We start from the raw sequence: 13,434 nt of genomic DNA on the forward strand, positions 1-13,434 counted from the left end.
GAGAGTTCCCTGGCAAAAAAAGTTTTCCCAATATCGATTCTTCTTTGGTTTCACTATTTTTCTATCGGAACAACCGGTGGGGTGCTGTGGTCGTTCTGTCGACTCATTCCGCATGGAGCGTGATGTCCGGTTCGCTGGCGTTTCGACGACTCATACTCGCTGCTCTGTTGCAGTCTACTCGAATAGTCCTCGGCGGTGGATCTAGCTTAGTTCCCTCGAACATTCAAAGACTCTCCTCGGACATTCAAAGACTTCAAATCTTGGGCATTCAAAGACGCTCTGGTGTCTCCTCGACGTCCTCACACTCCAAGCACAGTGTTGACGTTGCGTACCCACACCGATGAAGATACTCCTTAAGCAGCCGTGGTTCGGTAGGAGCTGTCAGGTGGAAGGTCGTCTCTCCGTATTTTCTATTGACCCACGTCGACAGGTTTGGATGAGCCGGTAGGTCCACTTTCCTTTCTCCGTATTATCCCATTCCTGCTGCTACGTCACCATCGAATCGATTCTCATCATCTTCCTCACGTTTCTGACGTTTCATTGATTGTAGCACTTGATATCCTCCGTCAGGGTAATGCAGATGGGGATCATCTCGGCGTCAAGGCATACTGCTTCCGGTAAGCAATTCCAACTCGTACGACCAGTAGTCGAAGCGTCCTGTTCAGCTTTTCGCGGTTTCACTTGGTTTTCAGCGCCGCACCCCAAGCAGTATCGATGACTAAACACTAGATAAAAACCCGACATTTCGCATGTGTAATCAACGTGGTTGTTTAAGCTCAATCAGTCGTCGATTATCACTCCCAATTACTGCAGTGCACGCTTCGATGCATTCACATGCCCTTCGATGGTGATCTGTATCCGCTGAACCGCTTTGCAGTTGCTGTCCAACAACAAATCCGTCTTGTAGTGAGCTATTTGCAGCTTGACGTGTTCATCCAGCTCTCGATCGCATCGATTGTCTTCGTCACCGACACCTCCAATTCTTCAAGTGTCTCACCGTTAGTGACACATCGTCCACGAAACCAACGATTTTCACTTCCCCCACACTGATAGAATATATTCGTAAAACGCTAGGAATTTATTTCGTACAAACAACATTCATAAAATATACGAATTTTTCGTACATACTCGTTCGTAGTTCTATCGAAACACTTTTATTTTTTATTGCGAGTATTTCGTGAAACCACGAAACGACTTTCGTTGGCTTATTACAGCTTCAATCAGCAAACGAGTCGTTCGCTGTTGTATACGAATATCTTTATAATGTTTACGAGCACCATTCGTCAAACCGTCCATGTCAAAAGAGCAATATGAAACAATTGTTGCTATACGTCAGATAATTGTTATTGTCTGACTATTTAGTAGTCGTATCCGTGTCCGCCGGTTGCAGGAAGATTTCCTGAATCTCTTTCGCTTCCAGTTGATTCAGAATCTGGAGCAGTACAGAATTAGTTGAGATGTCGCGAACTGCTCGTTGATTTTGTATGAATAATTTTGAGTTTATCTCTGCCGGAGCAATATCGGTGCTGTCAAACATTTATCCTAAAAGACCGAATGCGACCAACGAAATCGTTTGTAACATACATTAACGTTTATTAAAATAAACGAAACATTTCGTTTTGATCCGAGATTGGCCTTCTCGGACGGAGATGGTGTAGGCTTCGGATGTTGGGGTGATAAATACCTCTCTTGTGGATTTATTAATTACACCTTTATTTCACGGGGTACAACGAACAACTGATTTATTTAATCTACCTACATCTACACGACCAATGTCATCACATGCATACATACATAACATATAAAATCTCTTCATCGACAAACAATATTATAGTGACTTAAAATTAAGGTAGTATCACTCCGATAAAGAAACGTGTGAGGAACAGGGCCGTCCATAAACATCCCCGCACCCCTGAAGTAACTTCCACTTCAGTTGCATTCTGCCCTTCAATCAATTAGGATTATCCTCAGAGATTGCTGGCAATAGGCATAATTTCTCCACTGGACGTACGTATAATCCATCGGCTGTCTTAAGTGTCACCACACGAGTAATCCCATCTGGTCCGGGATGCACTTCCTGGATACGACCGAGTGACCACCGATAAGGTGGAGAGTTATCATCTCGCAAAACTACTAAACGTCCTACATCTATGGGCACTGGAGGTTTCCAACGCTTCATACGTCCTTGCAACTGAGATAGGTACTCAGATTTCCATCGGGTCCAAAAGTGTTGCAACCTTTGCTGAACTGCTTGCCACTGTCGAAGACGTCCTAGGGGAACAGCACTATAATCCCGATCAGGAGCAGCTTGTAGAGATGCTCCAATAAGGAAATGACCCGGAGTTAACGGCTCCAAATCAGTAGGGTCATCAGAGAGTGCTGTCATTGGCCGCGAGTTGAGACAACCTTCAACTTGCATGAGTAACGTTTGCAAGTCCTCAAATGAAACCGGAGTCTGGCCAAGAACCTTTAGAAGATGAGTTTTGGCGGAGCGAACGGCTGCCTCCCATAACCCTCCAAAGTGAGGTGCGCTGGGCGGGTTGAAGTGCCAGTGTATTCCTTCGACAGCGCATTCCTTGGCAATTGGCTCATGGTACTCCTTCGTTCGTAAATTCCGTATAAGCTCCGACAATTGATTCCGTGCCCCAACAAAATTTCGCCCATTGTCAGAGTACATATCAGATGGTTTTCCTCGTCGCGAAATAAACCGACGAAAGGCTTGAATGAACCGTTCAGAAGACATGTCCGATACCAGTTCTAAATGAACCGCTCTTGTTGCCATGCATACGAAGAGTGAAACGTAAGCCTTAATCGCGGTCCTTCGCGGTCCTGGTCGATAGTAAACTGGGCCAAAATAATCAACACCTGTCTTAGTAAAAGGTCGAGATGGTGTGACGCGAGCAGACGGCAGATCACCCATAAACTGCTGGACTGTCGTTGGGCGAAAACGAAAACAAGTAATACAGCTATGCACAACAGTTTTCGCCAAATTACGCCCACCCAAAGGCCAGAAGCGAAGGCGTACTGTCGCAAGAAGTAATTGAGGCCCCGCATGCAGTAATCGCTGATGATAATGCAACAGCAACAACCGTGTGAAATGGTGTCGTGCAGGTAACACGGCCGGATGTTTCGCTTCTTCTGTTTGCCTCGAATGAGTAAGCCTTCCACCCACTCGAATAACTTGGTCCTCCTTCGAGATGAATGGGTTGAACCATTTTATCCTCGACGAACGCGATACGCCTTCACCCTTTTGCAACATTTTCCATTCGCCTTCGAATGCTGCTTGTTGAATTCGTCGAATTAGTGTCCATTCCGCCTGTTTCAGCTCTTCACTGGTCAGGAAACCAACTTGCAAGTTCGTTCCGTCCACCTTATTCTTCAGGTTCTTGAAGTACCGACACCAGTATGCTGTCTTTCTTATGAGATCAGTATAGTTGGAGAACGATTGGAAGTATCTTATGTAAAAATCACCATCTTCTACCACCCCTAGTGCCACAACTGTACGCTTCCTTTCAGTTTCTATACTCTGTGTCTTGGGTAGTTTCGGCTGATCTGGCCATTTGGAGGGTTCGTTCACCCAGCTCGGCCCATGCCACCAGAGCATGCTGAGAACTAATTCTTCTGGAAACATACCCCGCGATATTAAATCCGCCGGGTTTTGAATACCTGGTACATGGCACCACCGAGCAGTTTCTGTGAGACTCTGAATTTTTGAAACCCGATTAGCTACAAAGGTTATCCATGTGGTGGGAACAGATTTCAACCATTGTAAAACCGTCGTGGAGTCAGTCCAAAAATATACTCGTCCTTCAAACCTCGTTGCTGCCCTAACCTTATCGAATAATTCTGCTGCAATTAGGGCCCCACATAACTCCAACCTTGGAAGGGATTGACTCTTCAGGGGAGCAACCCTTGACTTTGAAGCCATCAATGAAACCATTACCTGTCCAGATTCGTCTACGCATTTCAAATAAAGACATGCTCCATACGCCTTCTCGCGGCATCGCAGAAAACGTGAATTTCCTGCTCAATCATTTTGGGTAGCATTACGCAACGAGCAATGCGTATACCTGCCAGAGCTGGCAATTGAGCGTGGAATCTCCTCCAATTTAATTCTACCGCAGCTGGGAGGAAGTCGTCCCATTCTAACCGATCGCTGTTTTCGCCAGGGAGGGTCCAAAGGAGTTGCATAAATAGCTTGGCCATTGTTACTGTGGCCCCAACCAATCCCAATGGGTCAAAAAGAGCCGCTATTATGGAGAGCACCTTCAGCTTCGTAAGCCTTTCTGTAACCTCCACCAAGGGAACATTAAAATGAAGCTTCAATGAATCGCTACTAGGGAGCCAGATGAGCCCAAGTGTTCTCACTTCCGGATCAGGGTCCAACTCTACTGCGGTGTTCTGTATCGCCATATCTTCCTTGGGTATGTCCTGAAGAACGGCAGGACAATTAGAGGCCCATTTCCTAAGGTGGAATCCTCCTTTATCCATCATAGAAACTAGTTGTCTGCATAATTCGGAAGCCGAATCCATGTCGTCAGCTCCCGAAATAAGATCATCCATATACACGTCCTCTCGGGCAGATTTAGATGCAAGAGGGTATTTGTGTGCTTCATCTATCGTTAGTTGTTGCAGGGCTCTAGTAGCTAGGTATGGCGCCGGTTTAGTACCATATGTAACCGTTGTCAGCTCGTACGTGGATGGGGGTTCCTTCGAATCGAATCGCCAAAGTATGTTCTGCAACCATCTATCATCCGATGCTACGATAACTTGACGAAACATCTTTTCGACATCGGCAATAACCATGATCTGACGTGTTCGACATCTAAATATTATTGAGCGAAGATCATCCTGAATGACCGGTCCAGCTACCAAGCCATCATTCAACGAAATCCCTGTAGCGGTCTTACAGGATGCGTCAAAGACCACCCTGACTTTGGTAGTTGTACTGCTTTCTTTCACGACGGGGTGATGTGGCAAGAAGACTCGATTGATCTGACAATCTTCGTTGACATTCACCTTTTTCATATGTCCCAATTTCAGGTACTCCATCAGGAACTCGTCGTATCTTTTCCGAAAAATCGGATCCTTTCCTAAACGCCGTTCCAATCCTTGCAGTCTTTTGAATGCGGTTTCCTTGGATTCACCTAGTTTCGCAATGACCTTCTCATCCTTCGGTAACGTGACTATATACCTTCCATCCAAAGCTCTTTTGACTGTACTTGAAAATTGTTCTTCGCATCGTGCTTCTTGTGGTGACATCCTTTCAGCCAACCCGATCTCCTCGCAGGACCAAAATCGGGGTAGAAGCTCCTCCAAAGTTGCGGTTGTTGCCGTATTGCAGACTCTGGGCGAATTGTAGGATAGTGTGTTGTACTCTCCAGCTACAACCCAACCGAAGACAGAATCAATCAGTTTCGGTAACCGTTCGCCCAATTCAATAGACTGTCCAACACTAAAGAAATCGAAAAACGAACCACCGCCTAAAATTAAATCGACTGGCTTGGATCGATTAAACTCCGAATCGGAAAGCTTCAGATGCGTAGGAATATTCCATCCATTTATATCAATGTCCGAAATGGGAAGTTTCACCGTGATTTTTGGAAGTACCAGTAATGCCAGTGATTTGGTGAAGTCCTGAGTTCTGGATGAAATAGTCAACTGAACTTCGTATTTGGCCATTATTTCCGATTGACCAATTCCTACCACAGGGACCTGCACCCTGTTTTGCTGAAGTTTAAATCGTTGACAAAGGCGACGAGAAACGAAATTGCATTGAGACCCTGAGTCAAGTAATGCCCTTGCAGTAATGCTGACTTCCGCATCGTCCTTTATCGTTATCATCGCAGTTGCTAACAAAACCCTTGGTGTAGGAATCCGTGAGCTGCAGGTAGCAGAAAGCACACTGCTATCGACCGCCACATGAGCTAGCCTTGTTTCTGAAGCGTCCCCTGAGTCCGATTTTCCGGAGGCCACGTCCTCAGACTCTGCATTATTCTTCGTTCTACTATCGCTATGCGCCTTGAAGCATACCATGGTGTGATGACGGGCCTTGCATTTCCTGCATGACACTTTTGAATTACAGTCCTTAGCTTGGTGGCCTTTGTGGAAACAGTTTCGACACAGAGCGTGAGTTCGCAGCACACCTTCTCTTTCTGAAACTGCCATTTGCCCGAAGACCGTACATTTATATAGCGGGTGATTTTCTGAACAAACCGAACATCTAAAACTGGTCTGCTGAACAGCGCTATAACTGGCACGTGGCTGTTGAGACGGGCGCTGCTTATACATTGGTTGTGAGGTGTCATGCCGCTGGTCCAACCCTTTGGATGGCAACGCTTCTAGCACACGTACCCGATGAGCCAGAAAGTCGGTGAGATCCTTGAGCGACTCCGAGTCCTTCGATGAAGTATGCTCTTCCCAACTCCTACGAGTGCTGCTATCTAGTTTTGAACTTAGAATATGCAAGAGCAAAAGATCCTTATAGTCGGCGGGCTGTACCAACTGATCTAATGTTTTAAGAATTCTTTCGAAGTTTTCCAGCAACGTGTGCAACTCTCCAGCTGACTCCTTCTTTAACAATTGCAAATCGAAAATGCCCTGAATCTGTTTCCGCTTGATGACCTTGAGGTTGGAGTACCTTTTAACTAGGAGTTCCCATGCTGTTATATAGTTTGCAGAGGTGATCGGTAGTGCTTCGATTACAGACAATGCCTCACCCTGCAACTGACTACGTAAATAATGCAGCTTTTCTACATCAGGCAAATCCGCCTGCCAATGAATCAAGGAAGTGTACAGGTCTCTAAAACTAATCCATTCATCGATATTCCCGCTAAATTTTGGCAGCGTTATTTGCGGAAGACGGACATGCGGAGTAGAACCATGAGAAAAGGAGGTGTTTGTGCGAGTGGTTTGATCCAGAATTGGTGTGTCCTGCAACATTTTATGCTTATCCATGAGGAATGATTTGTCATCGTAAAACTGGTTTTCGTACAGGCTCCGCTCCTCCATTATTGACGATGGGTCCGTATGAAAGTCACTGTGCGATAAGACCTCATTGATGGTGTCGTTGATTTGCTCCCACAGGATGTCGAGGCGTTCCAAACGCACTTGTACATCACTCGCTGTGACATGTTCGTTGAATCGTTCCACAAAGCTGTGTATGTTGTCGAATGATGTCTGTAGACCCTTCAGACGCGTAGTGACGGTTCGCAATGCTGATCCTTTTTTAGACGCTGTTGATTTTGACATCTTCCGACAAGCTCGAATAACCAGAAAGGAAACGAATCGTTGTAGTATCGATCTTTTATCCTAGCTTCGACAAGGACATATACAATGTAGCACTTACTTTCAAAAAAGAGTGATCCCACGAAGTCCCTTGCCGACACTGCAGCAATGATGGCGCATATACTTCGCAATTGTAACAGTGTAATCCAGCAGGTAATTTTGATAGAGAACGATTGCTTCCCTGAGCAGAATTGGCTTTCCGTAGATGATGTACAGAGAATTCCAAGTGTATAAGCCGTAGTGAACCAGAAAGAAACTATAGTATCGAATTGTTCACCCAAGCCTCGGCTGGGCATATATAGTGTAAATTTTACCTCATCAAAGATGAAACCATGCGATGTCCCAAGCCGACCAAAACTTATGGTGATGTTTCGAGGCAATCAATATTTGCAGCACGATAAGCCTCCTCTTGTGCGATGCTCAAATAAGCTAAAATTTGGTTAGCTGTTGTTCCCGCCGTAACCGTAGCGTCCCCGACGCTTAAAGCCGAAAGCAATGGCGGCGTCTCGTATACCACAATTCGGAAAACTCGAAACGAGATGGCCGACCAACATCCAAGCGTTAGCCAAATGCACTGGTTCTGGTACCTCGGTTCCTTCAACCATCCGGTTCGAAGGACCATATGATCCGAGATTGGCCTTCTCGGACGGAGATGGTGTAGGCTTCGGATGTTGGGGTGATAAATACCTCTCTTGTGGATTTATTAATTACACCTTTATTTCACGGGGTACAACGAACAACTGATTTATTTAATCTACCTACATCTACACGACCAATGTCATCACATGCATACATACATAACATATAAAATCTCTTCATCGACAAACAATATTATAGTGACTTAAAATTAAGGTAGTATCACTCCGATAAAGAAACGTGTGAGGAACAGGGCCGTCCATAAACACGTTTCTTTCACGACAAATAATGTCGATAACTTTCGTGCAATGTAAACTAAATAAGTAAAATTTACGAAAACTTTCGTTCATCAAGCGGCCATTTCTTCGTACCACAATAAAGTCGATTTGGCCGCATCGATTTTTTTAAATAAAAAAATGATGTTGTCAAACATCGATCCCAAAAGATCGACTGAAAACAAAAAGAGGCTAATAAATACGAAAACTTTTCTAAGATAAACGAAAAGATTTCGTGCGACCAACGAAGTCGTTCGTAATATACACAAACGTTTATTAAAATAAGCAAAACATTTCATTTCATTTACGAAAAATAATGTCGTTATCAACGATAACATTCGTGCAGTGTACATTAAATGTGTAAAATTTACGAAAGCTTTCGTTCACCATACGGCCATTCTTGTTCATGAAATGAACGAAACTTACTATTTACAATGCACGAAAATACTTTGTTGCAGAAAACGACGAATGAATTCGTGCATTGCATGATCGATTTCATTATGTTTACGAATTTATATTATCAGTGCATCGTACATCCCATTCCAAAGTGTTTGACAGAGAATGGAGCCCTGAGTAACGCCCGCTGCGACTCGCATTGCCTTCTGCCCTTTTGTTCGTCTGGTACAGCAGTGCTCTACTCTGGAAGTAGCTCTTCAGGATCTGGCTCATTCTTTTATGCCACGCTGCGGCATTGGTCTATACGAGGCTGGATGGCCCGGTGACTTCCCTGACTTTGGCAGCAACATCAGTTTCTGCACCTTCCTCATTTCAGGGATTACCATCGTCTAATGACTTCAGCAGTAGTATCCTGAACATGTCCGGATATCACAGCTTTCAGCGCCACGGTTGGTATTCCATCCTAACCGGGGGTTTTCTTTGATTTTAGTCACATCGACGCGTCTTTGAGATCGTCGTTAGTCACTTGCCACTCGACTGTGTTACCTCCTTCTTCTTCGCGGTACGGTGTCGGTGACCAGGTAGTTGAATTGTGATTCGGGAAGAGACCCTCAACGATTATCTTTAGCTTACCCGGGCATATTTCAGCTGGTGTCGACGGACCCTCGTCTTCGTCATGACGAGTCAGTACGCGTCCCCCAGGGATTGGCGTTTATTTCTCAACACAGCTACTTATGGCAATTGGCTTGCTAAGCTTGATCTCCCGTTTTAAAGAGTCCCTACCTTCTAGATACGTCGCTTGCGCTCCTTTCTCACTCTCCGATCTTGCGCTCTGAGCCTGCCTTCTGGCTCTAAGACAAGCAGCGTGTAGCGTACTGAGTTACTCATTTAACCAGTGAGCTGCACGCCGTCTACTGCATGGCCCTAGTTTTCGTGATATTGTAACGTCACAAGCCGTCACAATCCTTCTTGTTAGATCAGCCGTATCAACGTACTTGATTCCGTTGTTCGCCGAAGTAACTCAACAAAGAAGTTTTCATTAAAGGCTTTCGCCTTCCACTTTAGACACATTCCACGCACTTGTATCGCTTACCTCATGAAAATAAATCTGCTAATATAAGTAAAAGTTGTTCTGAAATATGTTGGTATAGGTTTAAGGCTCCCAAATCATAGATATATAGAAATTTTTTAAAAGAATTTTATGACGCTCGTCATTAAAAACCAGTAATACATTTAAGACTCGTTTTTATTAATTGAATATATTTTCCCGTACTACACCGGTATGTTCGTAATAAAATTAATTTGAAGTAATCTTAAATGCCATTTTATTTTATACATATTGTACAAAGATTTCATCTTTGGACGCAGATTTTTTGAGTAAATGGATTGCCGGATAAAAGGGGGGCAAAAATTGACCATTTTTGCGTTGTCCCCTAACGCAAAAATCATGTTTTTTTCAATTTTCACGAAAACAATGCACGATATCTATGAAATTTTTTCAGAAACTATTAGTACTCATCAATACCTTTCTAAAAATGTGCTATTTGTATATAACAAACTTTGAAATCGTTCTTTCATAGGGGTGCACTGAAGTGTTGTCCCCTAACGCTTTCCGTTACAGTACGGTAAATCCTTCTGCAGAGATACTTTGGGAGCCTACAGAACAGGATATAGATATAAAAGATATAAGCAACCTATTTCTGAAATTGCGCAGCCATGCAGTGGTATGAGTGGCCTAAGGGGTGGAAAGAGAGAGAGAGAGAGAGAGAGAGGGGGGGGGGGGGTTTATGCCATTAAGGGAAAGGCCTACCTTATAATATTGCAAAATAATCGAATTTTTATTACATCTATCAATGGATAAACTATCTAAGGATAAATCAACAATTTCAGAACAGGGTTCAAAGATATGGAATGGAACGCAATATGCCAAACAAGTATGAGAGCGACGGAAGAATTTGGTCATAGGGAATAACACTCAATTGTCCTCCTTAAATATTCTTTCAAATTGACGGGATAACACTGTTCAACACACGATCGGGGAACAGAACAAAAAAAAAATGGCAAATTGTGTGCAGATTTTTAACAATTTTTTATACTGAAATATATCTAAATTTTCCAAATGTTGCGTCTTTCCCTTCTTTTTCAAAAATCGCGTAAAGCGGCTGCATTTTGATTAATTTCCGCAATCATAACTATTAAGTGTCTTCTTGCAGATCTATGAGTAGAAACGGTTGAACAAACGCCAGAGATTGAACTGGAAGGGCGATATTCTATTTCGAAATCTTTACTTCAACCGTATTACTGGTTTCTCTTGACATTATATACAATGTAAATATCATAACTGCTTGACTGAGTATAATCGTTTGACAGTCTTACCTTTGCTGAGTTGCTCCAGTGTCACATTTGTTTATTTTTAACGCAACAAAAAAATAAATATTTAACCCCCCTAATGACGTTTTTTGATCTGCCCTAATCAACAGTCAATTTTATTTTCAAGATTTTATAATGTTAAAAAACAAAGTCAAACAAAAATTACTTTTTTTATTCATTTCGTTTATTTGATAGGCACAAATGCGTTAGCTTGGCGGTGCCTAATTTTCTTGTTTTTACATTTTGGATATTTTAAAACTAGGAGGTTACAATGTTGAAATATTTTTTTTTATAAGACTAGAAATAAGATTCTGTATACAAGAGAGGGGGCAAAAGATTTTTTTTATGAAAAATTTTAAAACAAGGAATTCAATAGTAATATTTTTTTAGGAAATATTTACAGTTATCTTAAAACTAACAATATAGTTTGGTACACAAAAGGGGGAACAAAAATTTATGAAAAATTTCACAGGTGTTTTAAAACTAGGGATACAATTCTATTTACAAGATGGGGGACAATAATTTTAACAAAGAGGTAAAATTACAACTATCTTAAAACTAGGAATACGGAATACAAATTTAAACTTTTTTACCGGAGACTTATGCTCGGTCAAGATATTCAGAGGGGGGCTTATTTCCAAAATCGGTGTAGAAGCAGTTGTATCAAGGACAGGGGAGAGAAGGCGTAGATGGTGACCGGGAGAGAAGAGCAAAACTTGCAACTTTCGGACAAACGGGAGATCAGCGAAGCAAATTAGCGCCTCAGTCTAGTAGGTCGGATTGGCGGATGGTATTCTTCGGACCCGCGGGGAATCCTTCAAAAGTCATCGGACTTCGAGTCACTCTCGGTTCAGTTTCCGTAGTGGTAAGGGCGACGGCGGTCACATAGTGGCAGTCTGGAGCTGATCGGTTCCACACGGCAGGAGGAAGCTTTTAAAAACGAGAAATAAAAAGAGAGGGGCTAAATTGGGATATTTATCGTTTTTTATGAAAGTATAAATAAGAGACATATAGGGGGAATCACGTTTTGCCAGCATATCTCGGACTGGGACATTGGGTGGTCTACCTCGGGCCCGAAGGGAATCCTTTAACTGAGACCTGGCGTCCAAATACCCGGCGCATACCCAGACAACGTGCTCGACGTCGTGATAGCCCTCGTCACAAGCGCACAGACTACTCTCCGCAAGCCCAATACGCCGCAAATGCGCATCTAAGGTGTAGTGGTTGGACATAAGTCGGGACATTACACGAATAAAATCCCGACCCACATCCATCCCCCCGAACCAAGGCTTCGTTGATACCTTTGGGATAATGGAATGTAGCCATCGTCCAAGTTCACCATTGCTCCACTAGGTTTGCCAACTGTTGAGTGTCCTCTGACGACAAATACTAAAAAATTCGTTGAAGCAGATTGGTCTTTCGTATATGTCACCATTTAATGCGCCCACCTTTGCTAATGAGTCGGCCTTTTCATTGCCCGGGATAGAGCAATGAGAGGGGACCCAAACAAAGGTAATCTGATAAGATTTTTCAGATAATGTACACAAGGACTCCCGTATCTTCCCCAGGAAATATGGGAATTGCTTTTTGGGCTTCATCGCACGAAGAGCTTCGATGGAGCTGAAGATACCGAAGCCAGTGGACCCATCGAGATTTGATCCGTCAGTGTAGAACATATTGTCACAGTCGACTTCACGGAATTTATTATAAAATATATTGGGGATCACTTGCGGGCGTATATGGTCCGGGATTCCACGAATCTCTTCCTTCATGGATGTGTCGAAGAATACAGAAGTATCTAGGAAACGAACACGATTGGGAGTATATGAAGAAGGATTAATGTTCTGTGCCATGTAGTCGAAGTACAGGGCCATAAATCGGGTTTGAGAATTAAGCTCCAGGAGACTCTCGAAGTTTTCAATCACCAACGGGTTCAGAATGTCGCATCGGATGAGCAATCGATATGAGAGTTCCCAAAATCGATTTTTTAGCGGAAGAACGCCCGCCAGCACTTCGAGACTCATCGTATGGGTCGAGTGCATACAACCCAAGGCAATGCGCAAGCAACGATACTGGATTCTCTCCAGTTTGATGAAGTGTATGTTCGCAGCGGAGCGGAAACAGAACCACCCGTACTCCATCACCGACAATATCGTTGTTTGGTACAACCTGATCAGGTCTCCTGGGTGGGCACCCCACCATGTTCCAGTTATTGTTCGGATAAAATTGATCCTTTGTTGGCATTTCTGTTTCAGATACCTAATGTGACATCCCCAGGTAAGTTAAGAGTCGAACCAGACCCCGAGATATTTAAATGTGAAAACCTGATTGATCGTTGCACCCATTAATAGAAGCTGGAGTTGCGCCGGCTCACGCTTCCTAGAAAAAACAACCAATTCAGTTTTCTCCGTGGAGAACTCAATACCCAGCTGAAGAGCCCTCATCCAAAACACTTGGAGATTCAATCGTC

At 43.6% G+C, this 13,434-nt stretch overlaps 1 protein-coding gene across 1 annotated transcript in view; it reads right to left on the reverse strand.

Moving 5' to 3' along the window:
• LOC131675900 (uncharacterized) overlaps nucleotides 1-7,251 on the reverse strand; it is a 31,040-nt gene extending 23,789 nt beyond the window's left edge. Inside the window, exon 1 of the mRNA XM_058955033.1 lies at nucleotides 4,369-7,251. Within this exon, the coding sequence (XP_058811016.1) occupies nucleotides 4,369-7,251 (2,883 nt within the window). The remainder of the gene's footprint in view (nucleotides 1-4,368) is intronic.
• Nucleotides 7,252-13,434: the final 6,183 nt, after the last annotated feature.

This window comes from Topomyia yanbarensis, chromosome 1, assembly GCF_030247195.1.
Source record: "Topomyia yanbarensis strain Yona2022 chromosome 1, ASM3024719v1, whole genome shotgun sequence".
NCBI lineage: Eukaryota > Metazoa > Arthropoda > Insecta > Diptera > Culicidae > Topomyia > Topomyia yanbarensis.